The 27,248-nt window shown below is 41.6% G+C and overlaps 1 protein-coding gene across 5 annotated transcripts in view; it reads right to left on the bottom strand.

Annotated features, from left to right (window-relative positions):
- TFAP2A (transcription factor AP-2 alpha) overlaps positions 1-27,248 on the bottom strand; it is a 64,268-nt gene that overhangs the window by 24,353 nt on the left and 12,667 nt on the right. For 4 of the 5 annotated variants that reach the window (XM_084850352.1, XM_084850350.1, XM_084850351.1 and 1 more), the window contains 5 exons: positions 23,859-23,910; positions 20,767-20,998; positions 18,617-18,735; positions 14,055-14,196; positions 9,882-11,698 (listed from right to left, as the gene is read on the bottom strand). In XM_084850352.1, coding sequence (XP_084706478.1) covers positions 11,410-11,698; positions 14,055-14,196; positions 18,617-18,735; positions 20,767-20,998; positions 23,859-23,910 — 834 coding nt within the window. In that variant the 3' untranslated portion in view covers positions 9,882-11,409. Of the gene's footprint in view, positions 1-9,881; positions 11,699-14,054; positions 14,197-18,616; positions 18,736-20,766; positions 20,999-23,858; positions 23,911-27,248 lie in introns of those variants that run through there. The other variant, XM_084850353.1, reaches the window with a different exon arrangement.

Below are 27,248 nucleotides of genomic sequence, written 5' to 3'. Positions count from 1 at the left end.
AAACCTGCTGAAGATCAGATAGTTCTCTGCTGAATCTAGCGTAGATAAGATTAGCGATTTTCCCTGTCAGAGTAGAATAGTTTGACAACTTACACAGTACTGTGTAAAGTTATAAACACTGTGGAGAATATACTAATTCTATACACGTTGGAGAACTTATGCTTTACATATACACTCAAGAATTGATGCAGTAAACTTTACTGAGTGGAATGCACAGGACGAATCATCAGTGAAGTTGCAGTAGGAATAAAAACAATGGGTTGGATCCAGACCTAGCCATACTTAGAGTAGACCTATTGAAATCAGTGGGACTTAAGTCAGTCATGATTAAAGTTTCAACAGGTCTACTTAAATATAACTTCAGTCTGGATCCAGCCCAATATATTGGGGAAGTGTAGTTGAAGTGAACAGAACTATGCCAGAGGAAAATAAGTCTTGAAGGCTAAGATTTTATGCACACTTATTTGGGCCTGATGCACCCAGTGGGACTTTCCTTCCTAATAACTGTAAACAATACAAGCTACTTAGAATAACCTGTGCTAACTACTTCCACTGAATGCTCAATGTCTTCTACAAGAACTCAGCTGACTGGAATTATTCACAAAATATCTGCAGACTAGAACTGTTCGACTATTGCCACAGCATTCTAATACTTGTATTCTCCAACCTGGTGCCCTTCAGATGTGTTAGACTACAACTCCCATCACCCCAGCCAGAAGGTCAATAGTACAAAACATCTGGAGGATACCAGGTTGTAGGCGGCTGTTGAAGGGAGCATGGAAGATAAATATGATGCCAAGAATGGATTAAGGAAGTCGTGCACCTTCTCTCCCTCCTCCCAGCTGCCTAACAGGCTAAAAAGCAAAGTTGAAATGTGTGCTCTAGAAAAAGCGGGGGGGGGGGGGATGTTAGCATCAGAGTTCCAAAAAGAGACACAGAAACCACCTATATGGCCTTCCTTTGTTTAAAAGAGAAATTGTTGAGGGTTTTGTATGTTTGTTTTTTATCATACACTGACACACAAGAAAACTGTTGCATGTTTCAGTAGCACTCACTTCCTGGATGGGAATGGACAAAAAGTGTCCTCAATGTAACATAAGTTGAACCAGGAGGGATTGTTAGCACATAAACTTGCAGAATTAACGTGCATCTATTGTAATAATAAAAAGAAGAGAACAACAAAGAAAGAGCCAAAGTTAGGCTACAATCCTAGACTCACTTACCTGGCAGTGAGTCCTTTTGAACTCAGTGGGGTTTAGTTCTGAGTAGATATCCATAGAATTGTGATGTTAAGCACTTCAAAGACCCATTGAGGTCAATGGCAGAAATTTAACTCTCAATTTAAAATCAATGGGACTTAAAAGTACTTTACTTCCACTGGATTGTGCCCAACGTATTTAAGGCTGCAGTCCAAAGCAATCAACTTCCCAGGGAATCGGTCTCATTGAATTCAGTAAGACTTTGCAGTAAAGATGCTTAGGATTGCCCTCACCTTATCTTAACATTTAGATGAATCACAGTTTCTATTCATCATTATTATAACTATAGTTTACAAATGCAGATGTCACAATTATTTAAGTCTAGTTCTACCTTTTTTCCATTCAGGAATTTAAAAAATATACACACTGAAATAAGCAGAATGTGTACATTCTCTTTATATAATTAAGCACACATGCGCGCGCACACACACACACACACATACCCCTAATACAGAAAGCAGTCCAGCTTCAAAGATCACACTGCAGTTCTCAGAGATTCTAGGCACAGGATCTCTGAACAACTTTCTTCTCCTACACCAGCCTTTCCCACCCTAGTGCCCTCCAGATGTCTTGGACTTCAACTCCCATCACCCCCAGCCAGCATGGCCAATGGTCAGTATTCCTGGGAGTTGTACTCCAAAACATCTAGAGAGCATCAGTTTGGGGAAGGCTGTTCTACACCTTCTGGAGATGGATATAGTATCTGCAACCCAGCCTTCTGGTGTGAAAGTCCCTAAGGGTGCTGCTGGTGTGAAAGACCCTAAGGGTACATCCTGGCTAAGGGATGGCTGGGAGTTGTAGGACTTTTTTCTGTCTAAACATGCATAGGAAATGCATGGTTCCTAAAGGAAACTCCTCAGAAGGCCATTCCCTATTCAAAACCTGAAGTGCCAAATATTTTTTTTATTCACAGATGCAGCTGAAAGGTATTTTTGAATAAACCTGCCTGATCATCTGCCCTGAACCATTCAGAAAGTCCTGCTTGCTCAGGTAAAGAAGGGCGCTGGGCCTTTATTTTACTTTGGGGTATGAACTGGTCCATGCAGATGCTGAGGTGTGCTCTGGCTGTCAGTAGGTTCCACTGAGAGCCCAAAGTCCTTTAGAACATTTGCCTGCCTTATACCAGGTCAGATTCTCTGTCCATCTTGCTCAGTTTGGCCTACTCTGACTGGCAGGGACTCTCCAGGTCTGCAGGTAGGCATCTGGTTTTTCATATCTCCACTCCCTGATCTTCTTAACTGGAATTTCAAGCAAAGTCAGAATTGCTTTGACAACTACTGACACCCTCCCTAGAGTGGGGTGCAAAGTGTTACGGAGGTGGAGGGTGGCTGTTCTAAGAATCAAAAGCATCCATTATGTTCTATGGAGCAAAAGTAATCTAGAGGCCAAGAAACTAAAAATAACACAACCTGCCTAACTTGCTTGGATCTGATCCTGTTGTTTGCTGAGAGAAAGCTTTCATGCCATTGACACAAGCAGCTCTACACTGCAGGATACACACCAAGCTTTTGAGAGAGGGAGGTGGGGCTGGAATTAGGAGGGAGTGTTTAACTGGACCTACACACCGGTTAAGTCAAGCACCGGTATTTAAATCGGGATTAGTTTAGTCGGATCCTGTGTATGCTTACTCTGAAGAAGGCCCCACTAAGTTTGCGCTAAGGACTGCATTTTAGGATTAGTGAAGAGGCTCAAATTGAGTTATACTTCGGTTTAACTGGACGGTGGATTGCGAAGCTTGTTGCTTTACTATGCAGCTACCGCCATAGCAGCGGGTGGCGGGATGGAGCAAAACAGTGAGTAAACAAAATGGCTATTTAACTGCCTGGTGTATGTGAAAGAAACCGTTTCAAACTCCCCTTTTCAGGTCTCGAGAAAGAAACAAATCAAGTTGTTTACACAAATTTATACTTCTTTCCAAATCTTACCTACACCAAATTCTCTGTGCACTGAATCCCAAGGAGAAGGGTTTTCTACTTATTCACCATCTTGGGCTGTATCCAGTGTTAGTCCTACTTCAAGTAGACCCACTGGAATTAATGGGACAAATTAGTGGGGGACTGGATACAACCTCTTGACTCCGGATTCATTCATCCGGAATACTTTACATCCCTGGTTCTGTAGTCAAAACGACTAAGGCGAGCTAGATTCCACCATACACTTTCGGTAAAAGGAAGGCGCAGGGAATCCTCCTTTTTTGCCACTTTGTGAGCAAGTCAAAGCGTTTAGCTAACCCGCGTGAAGCCATTCCGAACCTGAGTAATCACGAATTTACTGTACATATATGGGTGCGGCTGGAAAACACGCACCGCAGTTGAAGCAATCCTTCTCGCATCTCTTCCCTTTAACGGCGGCTATTTTAAATTCTTTAACCGGGAGCCACCGGAGCGTGACTCAGAGAACGATCAAGAGGTTTCCTGCTATTTGCTTGTAGAAAGTAATCAGGTGTGAGGGAATGGGATGGATCGCGTTACTTTCTGATGGGCTCTCGTGCTTCTCTTTCTCAACACGCAATAATGGCAGCAGCGGAGAATATCTCAGACTTGGGGCAACTGTGGTAGCGTGGGAGGGGGGGAAAGAAAGAATCCCTTCTCCACGGGCAGCGACGTCGAGGATGAGGATGAAAAGTCCTTTGTCATCTCTACTACACTTCCCCGCCCCCAATCATGATCTAACGATCAGCCTCTGTTTTATGGCCCCGACCCCTGCCCAAGACTTGCCTGGTTTTCCAATAATAGGACGCTAAAGGGAATGGGGGGTTTAAACTGGGGTGTGTGGGAAGGGGAGCAGATGTTGGTTTCAAGCACTTGCCTAACCTGATTATTCTTTGGACACGTTAGGCAAGCGGTAGTGATTGATAATGACGCTAATCAAGCCCTCTCCATTAGAAAGAGCCAAATCACGGCCGGCAGGCTGTTGGGGGGCGGATGGCAACAGAGAGCTGAAGATGATGATACAGAAAATATATAACCCACCACCGCCAGTAAAAAAAAAAATCCTGCAAACTCGCTGATAATGATGGATTTGTAAGCACAATAGGAACAGTCACCAAACTATGGGGTAGGGGAGGCTGCTTTTTTTATTTTTATGGGTGGTGTATATGAATGTTTGGGCATCCGTGATCATTGGAGAACGATGCTGCTGCAAAGTTAACTGGAAGCAATGTCCGCATGTGTAACACACATAGCATATATAACACATGTATATATAACTCACAGAAGCAGACTGATGTGGTGTCGTGCCTAAGTTATGCACCCAGGTTCAAATCTAGACTCTACCACCATGGATTCAACTACCAAACTACCATCGCTTTTGCTGTAGTATGGACCTGTAGTATTTAGCTGTAACAATGTCAACCTACCTTGCAGGCTTGTTGTAAGTGTCACTGACATAATGTATGTGATATCCAAAAGCCACAATACCTTTTTTAGGACCAAGTTATTTGAACACTAAAAAAAAAAGTTCTGTGTAATACTGCTACTATATAGTTATGTAGTACTAGTAGTATATGAGCACAAAACTGCCTAAATTGTATGTAGAGGAATGCAAAACAAAGGTCTTACAAGACAGCTGTGATTCCTGCACCTTTATTTATTTATTTATTAAATTTATTAATCGCCCATCTGACTGGTCACCCAGCCACTCTGGGCGATGTACAACCCACCATAAAACAATTTAAAACAATAAAATTTTACCATAATTTTTTTTTAAAAAAAAATACCCTAACCCACCCCAAATGCCTGCCTGAACAACCATGTTTTTAATGCACTACGGAAGCTCATTAAAGAGGGGGCATGACGGAGTTCCCTAGGGAGGGAGTTCCACAGAGTGGGGGCCACCACAGAGAAGGCCCTCTCCCTTGTCCCCACCAGTCTAGCTGTCCTGGCTGATGGGACAGAGAGAAGGCCATCTGAGGCTGATCTTGTTAAGCGGCCTGTCTGGTGTTGCTGGAGGCGCTCCTTAAGATAGGCTGGGCCGGAACCATATAGGGTTTTAAAGGTCAAAACCCACACCTTGAATTTGGCCCGGAAAACAACTGGTAACCAGTGCAACTCCTTCAGCACTGGAGTGATGTGATCTCGCCGGTGGCTGCCTTTAATCAGGCAAGCCACCGCGTTCTGTACCAGCTGCAGCTTCCGAACCGTCTTCAAGGGTAACCCCACGTAGAGCGCATTACAGTAGTCTAAACGAGAGGAGACCAGGGCATGTACTACCGATGGGAGCAGATGGTCGGGAAGGAAGGGGCGCAGCCGCTGTATCAGATGGAGTTGATACAGCGCCTTTAACTCCATTAGGCAATCTCCTGCTATAGGGCCTGCTTTTCTTCTAGGGCTCAAGCTTCTTTTGAAATTTGCATATTCACCTGTTTATTTAGGCTGCCATCTTGCTCAAATTAAGATCAGTGTGATCAGTTTGGTGTCCTTGACTTCAAGAAGAACTGAATTGCAGCCCAAACCTATTCATGCTGTCTCAGAGGGAAAATCCACCATGTTCAAGGGGGCTTAGTTTCAAGGAAGTGTGTATAGGATTGCATTTTACAGCCCAATCCTATCCCTGCCTATGTGGAAGTAAGTCCCACTGAGTTCAATGAGTCTTTGGCCAAGGTAAGTGTCCATAGGACTGCAATCCTATATGCACTTACCTGAGTGTAAGACTCATTGAACGCAGTGGGGCTTACTTCTGAGTAGACATGTACAGGATTGCACTGCACACAGTTAATACCAAAGTCTTCAAGCCTTAATGCTACAATTTGTGTGGATGGTGGATTATAGTGATATCTTTCTTTTCCCAGCATTTGTTTGTCAGGTTCACATTCTGAGCTTGGTTTTGCCTCAGTTGTGGCAGCCCAGTCAACAAATCAGATAACAGAATTAAGCCAGTTTCTCCTTCACCCTATACATATTTTGGAACTTCAGCCTTAAGCACATCTACTTAGGAGTATTTCACCTGTTTCAGTGGAACTTAATCCACATTTAGCAATCTAGGACCACAGTTGTTTTAAGTCGAATTTGGCGAAATTTGTAGCTTGCCTGTGTGTGCCTTAGAGAGAAAATGAGATACCCATTATGGAATTTAGAAGGAATCCAAGCAAACAAGCAAAGGCTTGATCTGATTATGCAGTTAGACAGAACATGGACAATCAAAGAACTCTCCTTTATATTTAAGGATTTGGATAAATGAATATTCCAAGCAAGTGAATAAAATGTATTCAATTAACTCAAAACCTCGTGCACTTCTGAACTGAAGTGGAATCGACTGTAATTGATTTATTTGAAACCAGAGGTTAAGGACTGAATTAGCTAAGTACAACTGGGTATTTCAAGCCACTGACTTATCAAATGTCAAATCTTTTCTATTTTAAATATTATTTCAGCTGCAGGGCATTGCTGTCCTGATGGCTGTTCCACCAGTTAAATCTCAAATTATATTAATATTCGATTTTGGAGGTTGGGAGGGAGGAGGGATAGATGATGATTTATTACAGAGAAGGGTGGTAACCATTCAGCTTGAAGGAGCATTGTACTACATTTTTTAAAAATGCATAAATTAGCATAGCATGTAGGGTCTGAGCTATAACTCATTAACATTTAACCATTCATCCTAATTTCAGTTAAATCTGTAAGGGGGAGCATTTTAGGGTTAACAGTTAAAAAGCATGGCCTAGAATTTGAAAGGCTGGAACAGTGATTGATTACAATGCTTAAAATACACTTCCCCCCCCCCTCAAAAAAAAAATGTGAAAGTAATTAGCATGATTTGGTAACTACACTTTGGTCACAGCAGATGAGTCCCAAACTACAAGGAGTATCATTCCCATTATTACATCCTGGGGAAAGCATCAGTTAAAAAAAAAAAAAAGCCTCTAACAAGGTCAAAATGAAATAATACTGAGATAGAAATATCACAGTAATCTCATCCCATCTCTCTAAAGTGGAATAGGAAAGGCACCTTACTAATAATCATCAATATCACAGTCCTAAAAAGGTTACTTGGAAGTAAATTATCCCAAAAGCAGTGCAAATGAATGGGATTACATTCAGGTAAGGATCCACACAACTAAATTCAATTGAAAATATATTTGAGTCTCACTCAGATTATTTGGAGTTCAAGATAAGAATGTCAGTTAATCATTATTAAGCTAATGCAAAATTGCAACTGAACCAACTTCCAAGACAATTCTAACTTTCATTTACTTCAAAGTAGATCCACTGGTTTCAATGTATTTTACTTCCAAGTAAAGGTGTTTAGGACTGGATTGCCAGGGTGGCATTGAAGGCAATAGCAAAGCTCTGATTGATTTTACTAGACCTGGATAGCAGCCTTAAATGTAGCATTCCAAAATCAATTGGTTAATTATATATAATCTTTTAATATTATAACTGAGCAGAGTATAAATGTTAGCTGTCGGTAACATTGGCTTAGTCTTAGAATACTACAAGACTCTAATTATGATAACTTCTTAAAGAAGTGCTTGTAATATATCAAATATGCAATATTATTTATTGCATTGCATTTCTTGTATTTTATATCCAAAATACATTATTCACATCCTTAAAATTAGTAGGACATCCTTGTGTTCTAAGATTAAGCCTGTTTTACACATTGCCCAGTTATAGCCTAAAACGATTAGGCAGAGTTTTTAAAAAAAATTACAAGCATCTGTAAATCCAGATATGAATGAATGGTATTTAATAAGATTGTTTTTCATTTAAAAATGAGTATTTATGCATTGCTGGAGAAAGAGCAGCAGTGTGTGCATTGCTGTTTATGAATGCCATTGTGCCTGAGGTTAGGATCCCCCACGCAATCTGTGATGCAGCCAAGAAAAACAGCCCAGATAGACAATGCTTCACTTCACCTGCTACAACGCTGTGCATTTCATTTATGTCAAGGCTGCATGTACAGTTAGGGTTCATTCACCTCATTATTTTGTTACATCCACTTTACAGTTAACCAATATATCTTGGTGGGGGTGGGGGATGAATAAGCATTTTCAAAACGATGCCATCTTTATATGCCGAAGATCTACTTCCAATTTCTCTCTCAAAATTTATGCATGCGCACGCGCGCATGCACACACACATTATAATCAGTCCTTTACTGTAAAATAGCATTTCAAAACCCTACTAACTCTCCTCTGCTTGGCCGCAGTCGTTTTCTACCACCTCCTCTAAATAGATTTCCAAACAGGGAGAAATGGAACATCTTGTGCTTTATCTCATGCGTTTGTTTCACCTACCCACAGTGAAATTACGGAAGCAGAGGGCCTAGTTCTCTTTGCAGATTCACTGAAAATATATCAAGCTGGTGAGCCTCTTTTAAATTCTGCCTTAGAAAAAGAACGCTTCCACAAGACCATGCAAAGTCCTAGAAATATCCTCACATATTCAACTATTTTGCAATACTTAACAGAATACAAGATGGACCCAATTAATCTGTGCTGGAGCCAATCAGATTGCGCTGGAAGTAAGTTTCACAATGTTTTGCTCAGGCTCTTCAGGTTTAACATTCCGAATAAGCATTGTAAGCAAATTGCTTTTTTGAAAAGTTTCCACAGGGAGAACACCTTAAGGTCAATGTTTGAGTCCTTCCTCTGCTTCTTTTCTATCAAAGCCACTTTTGCATAAGCCAACTCTGCACCACAAAACACCACAATGAAACTGAAACAGTTAGGGTAATTGCAGTTTTCACAATAGTACCTTTTCAGCCAATTCTAGTTGTCAAAAAACAAGCAAGCATCTATTTCAACTGAATACCTATTTTGCCATCTGAACAATAAGAAAATGTTCTGCATCCCATATTTTCTTTGTACTGCTTATAATTTAAACTTACATTATTGGGCATGATGCCTTTCTCATTCTCCCTAATCCAAATTATTGAAAAATAGATGATACTGAGATACATGATTAAATATATACATTGGGGGGGGTGTACACCTACATACACAAATATTATCGAATACCTACCATAAAACAGTAGTATATTAGCTGTCAATCAACTGCCCATAGAGCACCACTTTCTGCAGTGTGAATATATTTATAATACACCACAAACATACAATCCATTATTTCAAAGTTGTGTGCATGTATTTGTATGTGCACATGCATACACTTGCACATATCCTCAGCCAGGGATATATTCCTTCTCCCCTCAGCTTAAATGGTATTACTGATTAAAAAGCAATACAAATTAATATTATGACAGACCTTGAAGATCGTTAGTACTGATACATAATTATGAAGTAGGAATAAAAACCTAAAGATCAAATAAATAAAATAAAACTTTATTTTTAAAAAATAAAATTACCTTTCAGTTAAAGAAAAGTATGCCATTTCTTTAACAGTACATTTTTTTTATCCAAAAGAGTACATTGTGTTTTATTGTGTAATTTGTCTGAATACAGACTCAGTGGAATATCTAAATGATACCCTGCTCTGAACTCCAACTTGAAAGTAAGTTTTTATTATACTTGAGGGAAACAATGGGTTCAGCTGCTTATTGCAAGGAGCAATTGTCAAGGGAGAGTTAAACTCAATTACTGTAACCATACTGAATAAAAAATACTGCCAAGAACAAAAATACGCCTGGGTAAAGACGGCCACTGAATAAAAAAAAATCGACATAAAGCGTATCAAATATTTATTTATCTGGGCAACAAAGGACTATGATACATTGACAGGCATGGAAACTACTGCCAGCACAACTCAATACAATACAACTATAACTGCTTCCAATATGGCCGGTGGAAATAGAGGATACCAGGTGGTCCCAAATGTATGGAAGTTCTGTGAACCAAAAGACAACTCAAAATGAAAAGGGGGGAGGGAGGAGAGAAGATCCCTAATCCTTTATCTCAATAGACAATATCAATTTATTGCTCTGATGATGCTTTCAATAGAAAGACACTGGATATAAACTTTCTTTTTTTTTTAAGCCACAACACATAAGGGGTTGTCAAAAACTACTAACACGTTAAAGAAACAAAACAAAAAATACCTTCCCTGAAGGGGGACCAACATCATTTCAGATGGTAGTGGTTGGTTGTGATTTCCCCCCCTTTACCAATGAAAAACTAACGGTCGAACTAATAATATTTTTTAAAATCCAGGTTATTTTATTTGTTTAGCTGCTTTATTGTCGCCTTTTTAAAACATGCTACAACAGGGCTGAAGTGATGAATCCCAGAAAAATGCCACCCCTTCCATCCAAAACCCCCTCCCCCCTTCTGTTTTCTAAATAAGTAACCATGAACCACAGTGATGGAACTAAGAAGGGGGAAGATTTAAAAAACCCACTAAACAAGAGGTAAACGAGATCACCAGATAAATAAAAAAAGCTTCAAACAGACTCACCATATTTACAATTCCCATTAAATTACACATAAATAAATATATACATACATGAACACTGATCCCCTTATAGAAGAACCGTGAATCGGTGTCACCATAAGAAAGTTCAAATTGGTCGCTTTACCTTGAACAGGAGAGAGGTTCTACAACTGAAGACATGACATGGAACTGCATGTGGTTTGTGTTCAAGTTTATTCACAATACTGATAAATGTCATAATCATAATCATCATCCTTTTGCCTCTTTTGCTTTTTTTTTTTTTTTAATATGGCTACAATCTTAAACGGACGTTTGTGTAAGGGGAGGTGGTCTTTCAGTCCGACGAAGTTCATTTGTTTTCTCCACATTTATTTAATTATTTCTCAATCTTTAATGTTAGTTCTTTCTCTTTTTTAGAAAAAAAAAAAGTTCTGTTTGTTTTTTTAGTGTTGTTGTTTCTTGGTTTTTATTTTTTTTGTAAAAAAAAACAATGAAAAGTTCACACAAATTCAGACGACAAAAAAATTATCTCGCTCTCGCTCTTTTCCTCCTAGGCTGGCTCCAACGCCTTGTTCGTTTTCTTAGGCTCCAGAGTGGGTAACAACTGGGAGTGAACTGGGAAGTGGTGGAGGAAGAAAAAAGAGAGCTGGGGGTGGGGAGGGAGGCGTGGATTTCCAGTTCTAATGTGTGAATAGGCTGGGACAGAAGATCTCTGGGCTTCTGCTGCTGTAGCCTCGGGGTGATGAGGGAGGGGGAGTCTGAAGGACAAATGCATGGAAGGGCCAGGCTGGCTGGTTGGGCAGGGGGATGGAGGAGGAAAATCCTCATTTTCGGTGCTTCTCCTCTTTGTCGCCGCTTTTGGTGCTGTTGTCTGTGTGGCTGTTAGGATTGTTGCTGAGGTACATTTTGTCCATGGCCTTGAGCGCCTCGGTGAGATAGTTCTGCAGAGCGGTGACTGCAGCACACACAGCAGGGCTGCCGAAGCCGTGCGAGATGAGGTTGAAGTGGGTCAGGCAGCTCTGGATGCCCGGCTCCAGAATTGGGGTGGGCCGAGAGTTTCCCAGAGGAGATCTGTCCTGAGCCAGCAGGTCGGTGAACTCCTTGCAGATCTGTCTGCAGCATAAATGGAGCAGAGAAGGAGAAAGGGGGAGGGGGGGAATGAGCCAGCCTTGTCAGCAAGCAGCCAAGCCAAGGAGTCAATGCCTCCAGAGCAAAGGCGCACACAGAGACAGAATCTCTCTTTTTTTTACTCTCGCCACTCCCATGATACCCTGTTCAGAACATCAACAAGGCCCTCTTTCCCTCATCTCTCTCTCTCTCTCTCACTCACACACACACACACCCTACCTATCTCTTCCAGGAGCAATCTTTTCCTTCCTGCTTTCTAGCACATGGCTGCCTTTTCAAACTGAATCACCCTCTTTTCATCTTCTTTTCTTATGTGCCGCCACACACTTTCTCCTCCCTTTTATTTCCTCCTCTTCCATTGTGAGTCTAGTGTCTTAGGCCTGCGCCCTTATTTCATTCTAATATTTGATTACTATTGACTGTATAGAAAATTAATTAACAATAAGAATAACTATCATAACAGCACTCAACATTTTCTCAATAATCTAAACTCCATTCACCACCCAAACTACAAAATATAACTTTTCTAGAGTCTGTTCTTCCACACTCAGTCACTCCTGTTGGCTTCAAGCACATAAGATCTCACATTCACACCCAAAATACATCCCTCTGTTTTTAACACAACTCCTCCCTCCCATACATACATGTACATCTTTATAAACATATCACAGGGTTCCGTGAAATGCAACAAAAATCGCACAAACATCCACATTTCCACTTCACTACAAAACTCCTCTTTCCTTCCTCCTTGTCCCCCCTCCCCCCTCACACACGGGGGGGGGGGGGGAGACATACGTCACTTCCAAACATTTTTTTAAAAAAAATCTATAGTAGCATACAACATATCCCATGTCTGCTCAAATCATTTTCTGGGTTCTAAGTCAACAACTAGCTTATAGCATGATCATAAACACATTGCTTTTCTTGGAAGTAAGTTGCATTGCTTTCAGTAGCATTTACACCTTTATCTGATCTGATCTATCATATCAGAATAAAATAATTCATGGATAGTCAAGTAAGTGGAAATACTTTACTGCCTTATCCATAAAATTTGATCATGAATGAGTGGAGGGACAGGAATGCTGGAACTTTAGGAGACAATCTAGCTGGAACTTCCTGCTAGGGCTGTCAGTCCTAGGACTTCCCCCTTGACAGAAGCAAGAGCTACTCTGGTATTTGGAAAGATGCAGATGCTCTGTGTGTAGATGAAAAAGCATGACAAGGAGGGGCCTACTCAGAAGTTACATTCATAACAGTATATGAGAAAATTGTTGAGGGTAGAAATGCAGCAGAAAAATCAGGGGCATATTGAAACACTTGGCTCTCTAAAGGCCAGTGTTAAACATCTCCCAGCCAAAACTGCCCACATGTTTAGCCAGTAGGTGCCCTCTGGCGAAGTGCCCTTTGGTGACATCAAGGGGTAATTAAGGGCTACTAAACAAGTCTTTTAATTTCCAGCAAACACATCATTCACAGCAATCGGATTTTTCTCTCTTCCTCACTCCCCTCCCCCAAACCCTGAAATTCTAATCTGGTTTTCCTATCTACTCTTCCCCAAATGCCCTCCTCCTTAAATAAACTCCACTGGCATTATTGCTACTTACAGTTTATCCTTATTCATGGACTAAACAAAGTCTTAGAAGAGGATGAAAAACACTGCAAAATCTAATTGCCTGAGAGCAGTATGCAGCCAAATCCTATGCATTTTTATTTAGGATGTAAATTCCACTGAGATCAATGTTGCTTACTCCCAAGTATCAGTGCAATCCTGTACCTGTCTACTCAGAAGTAAACCCCAATGAGTTCAATGGGATGTATTCCCAGGTAAGTGTCCAAAGGATTGCCACCATGCAGCACAATTCTATGCATATTTAGTCAGGAGGTGCTTTCACAGGAGGAACCTTTCCTTTTTCCTTTCTAGTGTGTTCAGTAGGGCTTACTTTCAGGTAAGTTTGCAGAGGACTGCAACATTAATGTGCCAGTTTTGCCTCATTGTGAAAAGATGGGAAATCTCTCCTCTTTGAATGAATAAGCTGACAAATACCCACAAATATCCTTGAATAATAAAACCATCGCTTTTGAAGCTGTCACCATCTACTTTCACAGGAGAGAGGATTCTTCCCATTCATCTGGATTAATTCGGTTTCAGCAGTAATGTTGGCAATAATATAGCCTTCCCCTCAACAATGAATGCATACTCTTCAGGTACATCATGAGAAGCCTTTTATGTATGACAAAAACTAACACCCACAAGCAAACACAGATTAATCAAATGAAAACCTAATCACAGAACGAAACAGACACCTTCCTCAGTGATATTCTGTGAAGGTAAATGTCTTACTTTGTAGCTAGAAGCATGTTTTTTCTTGTGACTTGCTCGTTTGGATCGGAATGTTGTCGGTTGAGAAATTCAGCTACTGCCTTGGCAGGAAATTCTGTTTCACAGACGTAACCAAAATCTCTCGCTAGATGCACTGCTTCTCCTGAAATGAAGGGTGGGGTGGGAATACAGATCTAATCAATACATAAAGCTCAAACAGGGGTAAGAGAAAGAGAACTTGGTGCCATGGTAGGGCAGCTAACCCGGTCCATTACAATCAATGGGAGTTTGCACCTTTGACTTCAGTAGGTGTACAATTGCTTGCACCATTGGACTTTTAACATCTAATTTAACATCTAATTAATCTAATTTAACATCTAACCAGCTAATGAAGATTCCAACCTACTAAAATTTGCACATTTAATAATCCTCAAGTTAGGGGCTGGATTAGAGAAAATCCTTTGAGGATTCTGGTGTAAGATTAATCTAAACAACTGATTGTTATAAATAAGACAATATCAGATATTTTGTGGATGTTTCCTGATGGTAACGATCAGCTCCTCGTTAGTTGCTGGAGGGGAGAAGGAGGGGGCTTTTAGTGCATTTATCTAAATCAAGCAATAGGCATTCTTTACATCATGAACATCAGCACTGAACACTGTCTTGTCAGAAGCCAAAGATCCGATTAAAGCATGTTCAGTTTTGCTTGTGGAGGTGGGGTGTGTTTTGTTATTAATAAACCCATTGATTAAATAATGCTGCCCCTGCAAATGTGGGGAGCGCATTAGCAATATATTTAAGACATATTGTCATATAAACTCACAAAATTGCACTGAATACTTTCTGTTTTGCAAAAATAAAATTGTGAATTTGTGTTTGTGTACTTTAGGAAATCAATTCATGTCTTACATACAGAAATATGTGTATATGGAAAGCACAACACGTTAAATATGTACTTATTCTTCTGTTCTTTTTAGCATTTACTAGAGATTAATACTGATTATTGATCATCATTACTTCTATAACTCCCTTAAATGGACTGCATTAAATAGTTAAGTGGTTAAAATTTAACTTGATCGCATATAATTATCCATCCTTCCCTCCTTCTCTTCTCCCCCTCCCCCTTGCCCACTTTCAAACTATTAACCATAAGAATTTTAGGGTCATTCCACTGAGTCTGCCTGTTTTGTTGATTTTCAAATCTTTGGTTTTAATTTCCTGAACCAGTTGGTTTTTACCGCAGGGCTTCCTGCCATTAGCTTTAGGTCCGGAAGAACGCATGCGCCAATTAGAGCTTCAAAGCCTCAGTCCAGTGAGCTTGTTTCCATAAAATGGAGCGGATCATAAACAATAACATTACTTTGGAAACTGCCTCATCTCACAGGGACCCACAGCCAAAACAACTGTATATTATCTCTTGAGAAAAAATAATTAGCCACTATTATCAGTTTATCTACACATTAGCCCTTACTCCTTTGCTCCCCACCCCTGCCCCATTTAATATAAGTGGATCAAACCCTGACTCATTTTTTAAACTTCCAAGAGACCTATAGATCCTATTGAAACTTCTACATGTTACTTAACATTGCAATAGTATTAACATTTACCAGCTTTTTCTCTCCTCTAATTATGTTTTGTACTGGAGATTTCCCTTCTTTCTTTCTTTTCTTTAGTATTCATTGAATCTTTTTTCTTCAGCTGCTTGTAAATTTTGCTTTGCTTTGCTTGGTTACACATCAGTTCCTCATGCCATATAAGTATAGTTACTAACGACTATGAAAATCTCTTTGATAGTCTCTCAAGTGTGGCTGGCATTCTTAAAATGCCTGAGCTTCACATCTTTGAATACACACACACTAAAGCAAAGACAACTATCAGCTGATTCTAAGCAAAACCAAAGTTAACCCAGGGGTCCAGAACAGCTTAAAAATCATTCTACACAGACAGTAACCACAATCAGGGTTAAAGACCTCAGAAATTAAAAGCTGCAGAAGAAAGATTGTATGAGTATCAACCCATATCAATTTCCTTGTGTCAACAGCTGCAACAAAGTAACCCTCTTTATAACCTGACCATTACAGTTTTTTCCCCATTATAAAGCATGTGGTCCAATGAACCCAGCCCCACTTTCTCCATAATGTTAAAATGGTATGTCCACTTTCCTCTTTTATAGTTAAAATAGGAAACGGCATCAAAGAAAGTGCCCCATATTCTGCAGTGATGGAGAACAAAAGAAGAGTTCAGGGGCTGGCTGCAAGGCTTTCAGGACACCATTAAATCATGACTTAGGTCAAGGATTCCCAAACTAATTCAGGAAGTAGTGGTCACGCATTTCTCAAATGCAGATGTCAGAATAACTTAAATGATTTACTGGTATGCAGTTTAAAGCAGCAGAGACTTATCTTCTGGTAGCACCAGCACCTAACATTTGAAACTGCTTAATGATGGAGAGAATGAGATGCTGAGGGTTGGAGAGCTGCATTAATACATAGTCTGCTCAAACTGATGATCCCCAAGCCTACCTGTTACATCTCATTAATGCCACATACAGGTTACATGCCAAATAAAAATAAATATGTACATTCCAGGTCTCATTTCTAAACAAGACTTCCCCATTTCCCAGAAGTTTGAAAAATTGTTTAAAGTATACATGTAAAAGTTACTCATGTGGTGGCATCTTGTGTATGGCAGCTGACAAAGATGGGTCTCCTTAGTGAAGGGCAATGCTGCCTTTCATTCTGAGCATGTTGACTCACACCATCTATACAGAATGTAAGAAAAGGTCTGCCAGAGCTGCTAGAACTTTTTATAAGTTCTTTTATCCTCAGTCATGGTAATGCCCTGTTGATGGGTTGGCCAAGGTTGTCTTCCATGTGTCTGTGCATATAACTATTCTGTCCAACTCTGTATTTGTTCTCTATAGTGTCTTCATTTATGATGAGGCTTATTTGGGATTGGCAATGCAACATATTAAAATTTGTAATTCATTATAACACCCTTTTGATAAGCATTCACTCATATAAGCAGCAAACAGGGGAGCGTTCCCCAAACTGGTGCCCTCCAGTTCCTTTGGACTACAACTCCTGGAATTCTTGACCATGTGGGCTGGGGCTGATGGGAGTTTAAGTCAAAAACATCTGGAGGGCATCCGATTTGGGAAACCTGAAATAGGGACTCACTCCCAGAATCTGTTCTCATGACTCTGAATAATTGTCATGGGTCTAGTTTTACACATATAATCATTACACAGTCATTTTGAGCTTCTATTGGCCCATTCAGTCCAGCAGAACTATCATAGGAAGACCATGGGCTTCAAATGTAAAACAAAATATATTTTGCTCTAGATATATTACACTGAATAAAATATATATTTGATTGTCTGCTTGATCCACAAATTAGTAAAGCTAGAATATTTACAGTTCACGTGATTTTAAGTCAGAATGAGTTCAACAGGACTTGCAATGTGATCTATAATACAGTATACAATACAGCTGAAGTAGTTGGATTTGAGCAAATTTACATCCAGAACCTAAACATTTATTTGTAAAGACCTTTATAACATATTTCTAAGGGGATACATTTAGGAAGTAGCCTTCATCCTATTAAAATAAATGGACTAAGCGGTCTGAAGTGTAACTGGATTGTAGTTGTATCTATCAGTTTAACTCAAATGCACTGAGTTTGTTAATTACAGTCCAATTCCTTGTTTGAGCCTAATCAATCCATTATCAATTAAAAGTTGCAATTATCTTTAAAAGAATCAGCTTTTTTTGAATATGTAACCCAGCTAAATCATATATTGTTTACAAATTCATCACAATCCAGTCCTTGTTCTCTGAATCAAGATATGTACAACAATTGTCCACATCACTACTGTACCTCTTTCACTAGGGACTACACCGATTAAAATCTGAATTAAGATATGTACAACGATTGTACACATCAGTTTGAGCTTCTTTAGGTCCATTCATTCCAGAAGAACTAACATAGCAGGACCATAGGTTTCAAGGGTTGTCTGAATCAAGATATGTACAAGGATTGTACACATCACCACTCTACCTCTTTCACTGGGGACTACGCTGATTAAAATCCAATTAAAATCTACCATGTCAATCAGTGATTAATAAATTAATCCATTAATTACGCTTACTGGATAAATGTTTTCAGCCCTACTTTTTTTTTATGCAAGTGAACCATCAGCCAGCAACCCAGTTAAATTGAAGTTTAAGAATTTAAGCCAACTTAGTTTCATTCACTTCATTGAAACTTGGAACCCAGATCCTTAAATGCATTACAAAGATTCAAGTCCAAACAGATTTCAGTACAGCCCACTTCCAAGTATTTTGACATAAATGGTTTTTGGACTGGACTGACAGTTTCAATTCACCTTTTGAAAAAGTACAAAGCAAAAGGTCAGAATGAACATTTTCTTCAGACATAATGATTTAAATTAAACAATACCCATAAACATTTCAGCACAGGCCTCCAAAAGGTTCCTGCTTTGTTCAGTTGACACACACACACAAAATACAAATTTCCCCAAGAATGCCCTTCCCACTGCCACATCTAAAGCCATCACTTACCCTCCACTAGTGATGTCAGCAGGGTAACATTAGCAGCTTTACGTCTCCCGGCTGGCAAATTTAATCCTATTTTGTCCAGTTTTTCTCTCAAAGATCTCCCTCCATTTTTTGATTTTGCCCTGTTCCACACATTAAAAAACAACACTTAGCATATGACTAATATCAAGCAGAACATATTACAACTCTTTCAGACATGTTCCTCCAAAGCTACTTTACAAATCCTTATTATTAGAAAGGATATTTACCGAAATTTCATTCCAGAAAATGTTAAGCGTGGAAGATAGGCCATGAAAGTGCAATTAAATGCAAAACAGGGAAATGTGCTGAAATATTTCCTTGTGTCTGAAATAACTATGGAAATAAAACAGCCAAAGTTGCACCCTTTATGTTCTTATTGTATCTACTGCAAACCATATCTGGGCACCAGGTGATCTTTGCAAGGACTATAGCATGTTCTTACATATTGCAACTAAAGTCAAAACCCCTATTAGTGTTTGTACACATTACTGATCCAGTGGGGTCTTGTTTTAGCCAGACCTCCTTACATTATTAACAACCCTAAATCACAATAACCAAAAGTCATCATTTGTCTTTCATTATGGGAACTACATTCAATTTGCTCTAAATTAGAAGGATACCTACTATTTTGCTCAAAAATAGATTTGGTTTTCCTTTAAAAATTACTTTGTCATATCCCTGAACCCAGCTAGCTGGATAAGACTTACAACATTCTCTTCTTGCAGCATAGCCAGTGGCTTTCCTCAGTAAAGAAATGCTGGCACTGCCCTCAGCTGGTGTGTGTGTTAGCTTTCAGGAAGCCTTGCTGTGATATGTGACCTGCTATGCTGAAGGGAAAATGTTCCTTGCTATGGTTGCTGGTGTCGATTGGATGCATAGGTGCCCTGGGTTAGGACATGCTGCCTGCTTTGAGCATTGTGGCAACCTACTCTGCACAGGGGTGTGAATTTGTGTAGTGTAGTGGCACAGGCTACAAATAACAATAAGGATAACAACAACTGTAATGCTAATGAATAATGATGCTAATCATCTGTCTTTTAGTAAGAACCTGTAGTTTGCAAAATGCTGTGTAACCTTATCTCTTTAATAATGATCTTGTGAAATGGGTTGTGTAAATATTGTTGTTTGTTTTTTCAGGTGTAAAGTTATTGTTGAGAGATAGTGACTTGCTCAACACTATCTACTGCATTAGTGGTTAAGCTGGAATTTGAATGCAAGTCTTCAAAGTTCAATGGCTTGAAGGAAACAGTAAAGCCAGCTCATTAAAAATACCCAGGGCACTATTTTTAAGGTCTTCTTGGGCTAAAGATCTGGTCTCAAAATGTCCCATGGAGGTGGGGTGTTCTGAGGTTAGTTCTTACCCCCTCATGTTCACAAATTAATCCCCATTCACACACACACACACACACACACACAAATGTTAACTTTTTGCAACTAATAACCCCAAAGAAATATTAAAACAAGGACACTGGACAATGAAGTTACACTGAGATGAAGACAAAACCACCTAACCCAGGAGTACTGTCCATCAGATGGTACTGCAATCCTTTTAGGTATTTTCCTCCAAAATCTATTACAAATCCTTATTGGGAAGGATACTGGGGGAAAAACTAAGCCTGGAAGATAGGCTATGAAGGGACAATGAAATGCAAAACAGGCAAACCTACTGAAATATTTATTTTTTGTCTGAAATAACCGTGGAGCAGGCCTTAACATTACCAGGGTGCCAAAACTTATTTTTAACACTAGGTCTGAAACCTGGGATCTTGTAAGCCGTAATGAAGAAGAAAGTGTGTTTGAGCGGAAGCAAAAATACATTTTTCCTTCACTTCTAAGTGAACAGAGTCAGCCTCTTACAGAGAGGCTTGTTCGTTTCTGCAGAAAATGCGGGTGGAAACTGAGGACTGCTCTCTCACATTTTAGCAACCAAGCGCGGGGGGGGGGGGCAGAGCTGTGGGGAAGTGGCGCCTTTGGGGAGCGTGTGAGTGGCTGAGCCTTCACCCCCGCCAGTCACGCGCATGGCCCCGTCCAATGGGCTCCCTTCCCTCCGAAAAGACCCTCGGTGCTCTCACGCTCGCCCCAGCGACAGAGCCGCGGCCCGCCCCCCTGCGGAGGAAGCGCCGCCCCCTCACCTCCGAAGCACTCCGCCCAGCAGGGACGCGTTGAGGCACTCCGGCGGGGACAGGCGCCTCTGCACTTCTGCCACGGTGACCTTGTACTTGGAGGTGGAGCTGAGGAGGGACAGGCGGCCGGGCACCGAGCAGAAGACCTCGTTGGGGTTCACCACGCCGCCGAAGAGCGTGTCCTTGTTGATGGGGATGGAGGAGACGGCGTTGGCGTTAGACTTGGAGAGGGACACGGGGCCTGCAGAGTCGGGGGGGAGGAGAGGGGGCGCCGAGGGAAGGCAGAGCCGCGTTAGTGCATGAATGCCGAGGGGTGAGCAGCTGCCGGCAGCCTGAGGGGCAGGAGAGCGGGGAGGAGCGGGCCTTGGGAAGGCCGGCGGGAGGCCTCGAGGGCGGCAGGGGCGGGCGAGGGGCGGGCGGCACGCCGGGGGAGGCGGCTGGAGGCGGCGGCGGCAGATGCGAGGCAGCAGCGGGGACGAGGGGAGGAGGCGCTTCTTCGAGGACTCCTCCGGGCATTCCCGCAAGCGCCAAGGGGCAGCCCCGCGGCAGGCTGGCTGGCGACTTCCTCCATTCTGCCCGCCGGCCTCTTTCCCCCCCTCCCCCAGTTCCAGCCCCCCACCCCGCTCTGGCTTCGAAGGCCGAGGACGCAGAGAGGCTCTTCGCCGCGACTTCGACTGTGCGGCTTCCTCCCGCCCCGCTCTCCCCTGCACATGCACACACACATCCGCCCTGTTCACTGAAGCACCAACCCGGGGGGGGGGGGCGGGCGAGCTGTGCGTGTGTAGAGACACGAAACGACAGACTCTGAGATGCCACCGAATAAACAGACAAGCGCGCTGCACCACCTGACTCCGCCAAAGACGATCTTTCCAGAACATACCAAGTTTATGTTCGGCTTTTGGAGGGGGAAAACGCGGGAGGGAGGTAAAGAGCCTAAGGGGGTTGCAGTCCCTCGCGTAAAAGTCTGTTCCGTGCAGATGTATATTGGCCATTGCTTGAACTAAAGCTTTTCAAAACAAGCCGGCACAGGGCAGAGAGACACAAATAAGACCAGTGTTTGGGTGGTTGGTTAGGTTCCCCTCCCTCCACGGAAGGGCCAGTCTAAAAATGGGGGTTGTGTCAAACTCAATATTTTTTAAACAGGGTGGTGAGAAAGAGGTGGGGTTTACTTGGAATTAGCACTTCTGCCCTGAACGGTTCCAGCGACAACTAAGTTCTATTGATTTGGTTGGAACTTATAGCCAAATCGGTATACTCAAGCTGTCAGTCTTAGGAACATTAAGCATACTGACTATATCACACAGAGACATATGTTCAGTGCCTCTAATAATTTTTTTAAAAATACTAAGACTCAAATAATATACCTTGGCCTTCTGCTGGAGAGTTCAATGCTACAATCCACACAGCACTTGTTCTTGAGTATGCCTAATATCTTCAACTACTCTTCCAAAGTAATTGGGCTGGGTGTTGTAGCATCTGTATGTGCAACTTTTAACACGGAAAGCCAGGGAGCCAAGGAGGCATTTTCCATCATCGAGAAAATAAGAGTACAGTTCTTTGTTTAAATAAGGAGCCCACCCCCAAAACAAAATAAACTGAAACGCCTGTGCCTAACTCCTTACATAGCTGTTTACCAAAATAAACCCTATTTCCCTGTCATTCCTCATCTCTTTAGCCTTGCCCTTTCCCCAAGAGATAAAAAGATCTGGGGCATTGTTAGATGACATCCAGGACCAGCGCAAGCCTTTCTGTGTTTCCTAGCTAGGCTAAACATGAGTGAAAAAATATGGACAGCCTTGGTTGCATGCGATGAACGCTGTATTCATGGTTCCACCCCGGTTACACTATAAATATTTACCCTTTTGTCATCATCTGTTTATTCCCCTGGTTCCCAATTCTCCCCCCACCCTCTTTCACATTCTCACTTTAGTGGGCCTAATCCAAATGTTAAAAGGGTGGAGCGGGGAGGAGGGATATCTAGGTTTTGGATAGATCACTTGTGACATTAATAGCTCTGGGGAGGCTAATAGAGACAATAGGAGTTAAACGAACTCTTGAGATTACTAATAAAAGAGCCAATTATCATGTCGACTTGGAAAGAGCATCTCTTTAAGATTTATTCCTTGCACATCTAATTTGACGTGACAAAGGCTCCCCAGATTGGGAGGGGGGTTGAAACTTTAGCTTTCACTGCGCGGTGCTGAGGTTTCCCAAGGAGAACAGCTTTGTAGAGCATCAGACCCTGGTGGAGCCTAAGGTACCCAAACACTCCGCTAGAGCGAATGCAAACACGGGCCCTTTCCCAGCGAATAATAGCCAAGCGCGCAAGCCCACCGAGTTTCACGCCAACAACAGTTCTCCGACCGGAACTCGGAAAGAGGAGACGGTCGTTTTGCTCCGCTGCCGACACTGAGAACAACCTTTAAAACAAAGCAAGCCCTAAAAATCCAGAACCCACACTCTTATTATTTCACAATCGCTTTGCACAAGGATTTGGAAGAGGTGGGGAATGAGGACATTCAATCTTCTAGACAACCACAGCGCACGATTAGGAGCAGCAGAAACAACCCAGGCTCTACTGTTCCAGAAACAACTAGAAACCACCGCCACGGAGAGCGCACCGAGCAAACACCCTTCCGCCATCCTTGCTCGCTTGTTACAACAAAGCCCTCTGATGTAAACAATCCAGAACAATCGAATAAACCTGAAGTCGGGAGTGGGGGGTGACATGGGGTGGGGTGGCATGCGGTGGTGGGACTAAGGCCTGGAGGGGACTGGTGTTTTCTTTGGTAATGAAAAATAATTTCAGGCCAACTAGAGAAATTAGAAGTCAGTTCTGAACCACGAATGGGATTAGGAAGAACTGAAAGCTGGATCCGTTAAGGTAGATAATATAATCACACATATACACAATCACAGAGGTTGGGATTAACTAAAGGTTGTTTTCAACCAGGATTGTCAATTTCGTTTTCCATTTTCAAGCCTGTTGTAAATTACATCGAGGAGAGTGGGGGGAGGGAAACAATAGCTTTAGCAAGTTCTCTCGGCAACAGTACCAAGCTTGTGAGGACATGCTTGGAATGCTAAAGGAAATGGCTTACCTTTCTTAATTACAGTTTGATCTGGGATGTTAATACCCGGGTCCTCTACGTGCTGCAACAAAAGGAATACATAAGGTTGTGAATATTTAAATATACAAAAAGAAACACGTTATGAAACTCCTAATTTTCTCTCTCTCTCCCCCATATTATTTCTGCCATAACCTACTTGGATTTTTAACAAATATTTTTAAGGGATGTATTTCATTTCAATATTTTGACATTTTAGGATTTATTTTATTTTATTTAAGAAAGAAAGGAAAAGAAAAGGCAGTATTTTAACTCCCCCTCGCCAAGTCTAATCATAACAAGGCTGCTGGAACGTGAACAACCTAATCTTAATTTCGTTTACTCGGAGCAAGCCCTACAGATTCAAATATAATTTACTTCCAAATAAGTATGCTTAGGAAGAATACCTCGCAAGACCATTCTAAACATATTTACTCACAAGTAATACCGTCCGACTTCAGTAGGCTAAGCCCTTGGTATAGTGGCACTGCAATCCTATCGATGTTTACTCAGAAGGAAGTTCTAATGATGCCAATGGGATTTACTCCCGAGTAAGTGTACATAGGATTACAGCCTCAGTGATGCAGTTTTAGGGTTCATTTTATTTTAAAATGGTAATTAACATGATCATAAGATTCCTGAATGGTAATATTGGGCGGCCTCTGGGCACAGAGAACGGAGGAAAACGCAATGGAAGCCAGAACGAGTAGCAGAAACAGGAATAATTATTTTGGAGGGAGGGGGTGAGGAAAAGGCGACCCCTTTGAACATTTTCGTTAGGAAAAACAGGGACTGGAACAGGATGAACTAACTTCATAAAAGCTGATCAGCCCAACAGCATAAAACTCCGCTTTTTCTCCTATGGTCCACAAGCAGGTTTTGTTACTGCTTTTAATTCTCCTACAGATGGGTGCGCGGGCACGCACCCTCGGCGCGTGCACTCGAGTTCAAAACGTGATTAGAAAGTAAAATGAAAATCATGTTTTCTAATTCCCAACCTGACAGTCAATCTACTGTGTCTGTCTCTGTTTACAAATTAGCACTAGCACTGGTGAGACAGAACATTTCGCCATCCTGTTACAAAATGCAGGCCATGCCTTTTAAAACACACGCAGGCATGCACGCAGACACCCCCAAACCCTCTTTTCCTTTCCCTCTCTAGTCTCCGTCCAATAATAATACCGAGCCTAACATTTTCCATTCTGCCTTGGATTTATGCTCCTGTTAATTGTGCCTGATCTCAATGATTCCGGGTGGATGGTACGAAGTTGCTTTATTACAGGTTTTATTGTACTCAATGCTCTCATTTGTAACTTGCCTAAAGTGCTTCTGGATTTGAGCATAATTAAATTGAGAAATGTTCAGAAATGTCTACTGCTGCAGTTTTCTTTGGATTTTTTTAACTATATGGGGAAATATGATCCCTTCAAGCAGACGCCCTAAACCCATAAAGTAAATGTAGTGGGGCGTAACGTTTTTATTTGTCTGATTTCTCTACCTATATAGAGTCCACGAAAACCACCGACTGCTAGGTTTTAAAATCCCGCCGAGATATTTATGCTTAAATAATTCTCGCCCTCGACTTAGCATGTCTTCAATACCGAGAAGTCGCGCTTCTATGAAAGGTTAACTGCGGCAACAACGGGAAAATTGAAAATGACCTTTTTCCATGACCCAAATTCCTTTAAAAGAACTTCACTACCCACCGCACACCCTGCCCATAAAGAAGGACCCTTGAAAGGTGCCTTCTCCAGATCTTCCCACTATTCAGCGGCCAAAGTAGCCAGTTTTGTACCAGTTTCTTCTGTTTAAAGGCATTATGTTGCCTAAAAGCCCTTCAACTTAACTAGGTTGTATATCCGCCCAAGGTTAAAGGGCGGGGGGGTCATTTAAGGATTTAATCCACCTGGAAACCGATTTTCTGAAAATGTACCCAGTGATCAGTCTTGGCTGCCTGAAAATGGGTGAAAACAACACTGTTTACTAACATTCGAAATGAATTTGCATGTAGAATACATTTTTACAAAATGAAATTCCAAAAAGACTATTTTAGCTGATGTTTCTCACAAATTAGTTGCCCTAGTACCTAAGCACATGTGGTTCCGAGCCCAGTTGGTTCCATGGGACTACTTTCGCTTAAAAATTGATCCCTGTATTTAAACGGAGTTTTTCCCCAAAATAAGGGGGTTTAAAATCTCAATGTGTTCTACCCTTTCAACTCCCTCAATCGTTTCCTAAATTCCCACACACCACAAACACACTTCAAGAAATGCATGAGTGTATTGGAAAACTAAAGAGCAGCAGCAATTTTCTGGAGTTGACTAAGCCAGAGACGGCCTGCAATGAATTCCCTATTTCCCTCCCTCCAAGGATGATCTGCTTAAGGGGGGGGGGCGGGGGGGGGATAAAAGGTTTCAAAATGACCTCCAAACAGGAGAACCCATCAGAACATTATCCTTGCAACATGAAACTGTAAATCATTAAACTGTCAACGGATATATTGTTATAATATTTGATCCTATAATTTGGGATGGCATTTTAGTAACAGCAGCAGCAACAATCATATCCAGATACCACAAGCCACTTCTCCCCTCGCCCACAAATGCTTTCTGCCTGGGGTAACCAGCACTGGACACATGCATAGAATGACTGGCATGGCCAAATTCTGTTTTCACAACCAGAAGGGAGGCACCTTTGACAGTGACTTGTCCCTTTGCATTCATGCACATCAGGTACTTCCCCGTGGACAAGGGCCCTTCTTGGTTGCAAAGAGGAAAAGGACTAATCCCATTCAAAATAAGAAATCTTTTGAAACAGCATTTATGGGTAAGAGAAATCAACTCCAGACAGTGGACAGCAAACACGGAAGGCCCTGAAAAGATCTTAACCAGAGGATCACAACCCATCCGTTGTTACTGACCAGCCCGTCTTTTTCAACGGTCTGCAAGAAGAATACAGCACGTTTGAATTTCGGCTTTAAAAAATACTGTATTGTTATTCTTCCATTCATCTGCCTGAATTCTCTTACCCCTGCAGACACCCTCTCTGCCAATTCTTCAGTCCTCAGTAAGTGTGGTTTTGATTTGCAGTTCCTTCGGCTAGCTCTCTCTTTCTTCCCGGTCCTCAGGACTAAGGAAGGTATTTCATGAGCCCTGGGCATGTTTAGGGCCAGTGCTTTCTTTCCCAAGCAGGCCAGCATCCTACTGAAGGCAAGCAAGGCCCAGGGACCATATTCTCATGGCTTTGCCTTCCCACTCATGGTCACTGGGCATGAAAAAAGGTATCGCTAAAAACGAGATTCGTTTGATTTATTTCTGGATTGGTGCCTTTGCCTCCCTCCCTGACATCCCCGCCCACATTAAACAGATGCAAAGAAGTAGCAGT

This window comes from Heloderma suspectum, chromosome 4, assembly GCF_057233095.1.
Source record: "Heloderma suspectum isolate Gila_16-S chromosome 4, 16-S_ref, whole genome shotgun sequence".
NCBI classification, from domain to species: Eukaryota; Metazoa; Chordata; class Lepidosauria; order Squamata; family Helodermatidae; genus Heloderma; species Heloderma suspectum.
Note: the sequence above shows the minus strand (reverse complement) of the source record. Positions and strands in the feature narration are given on the sequence as shown.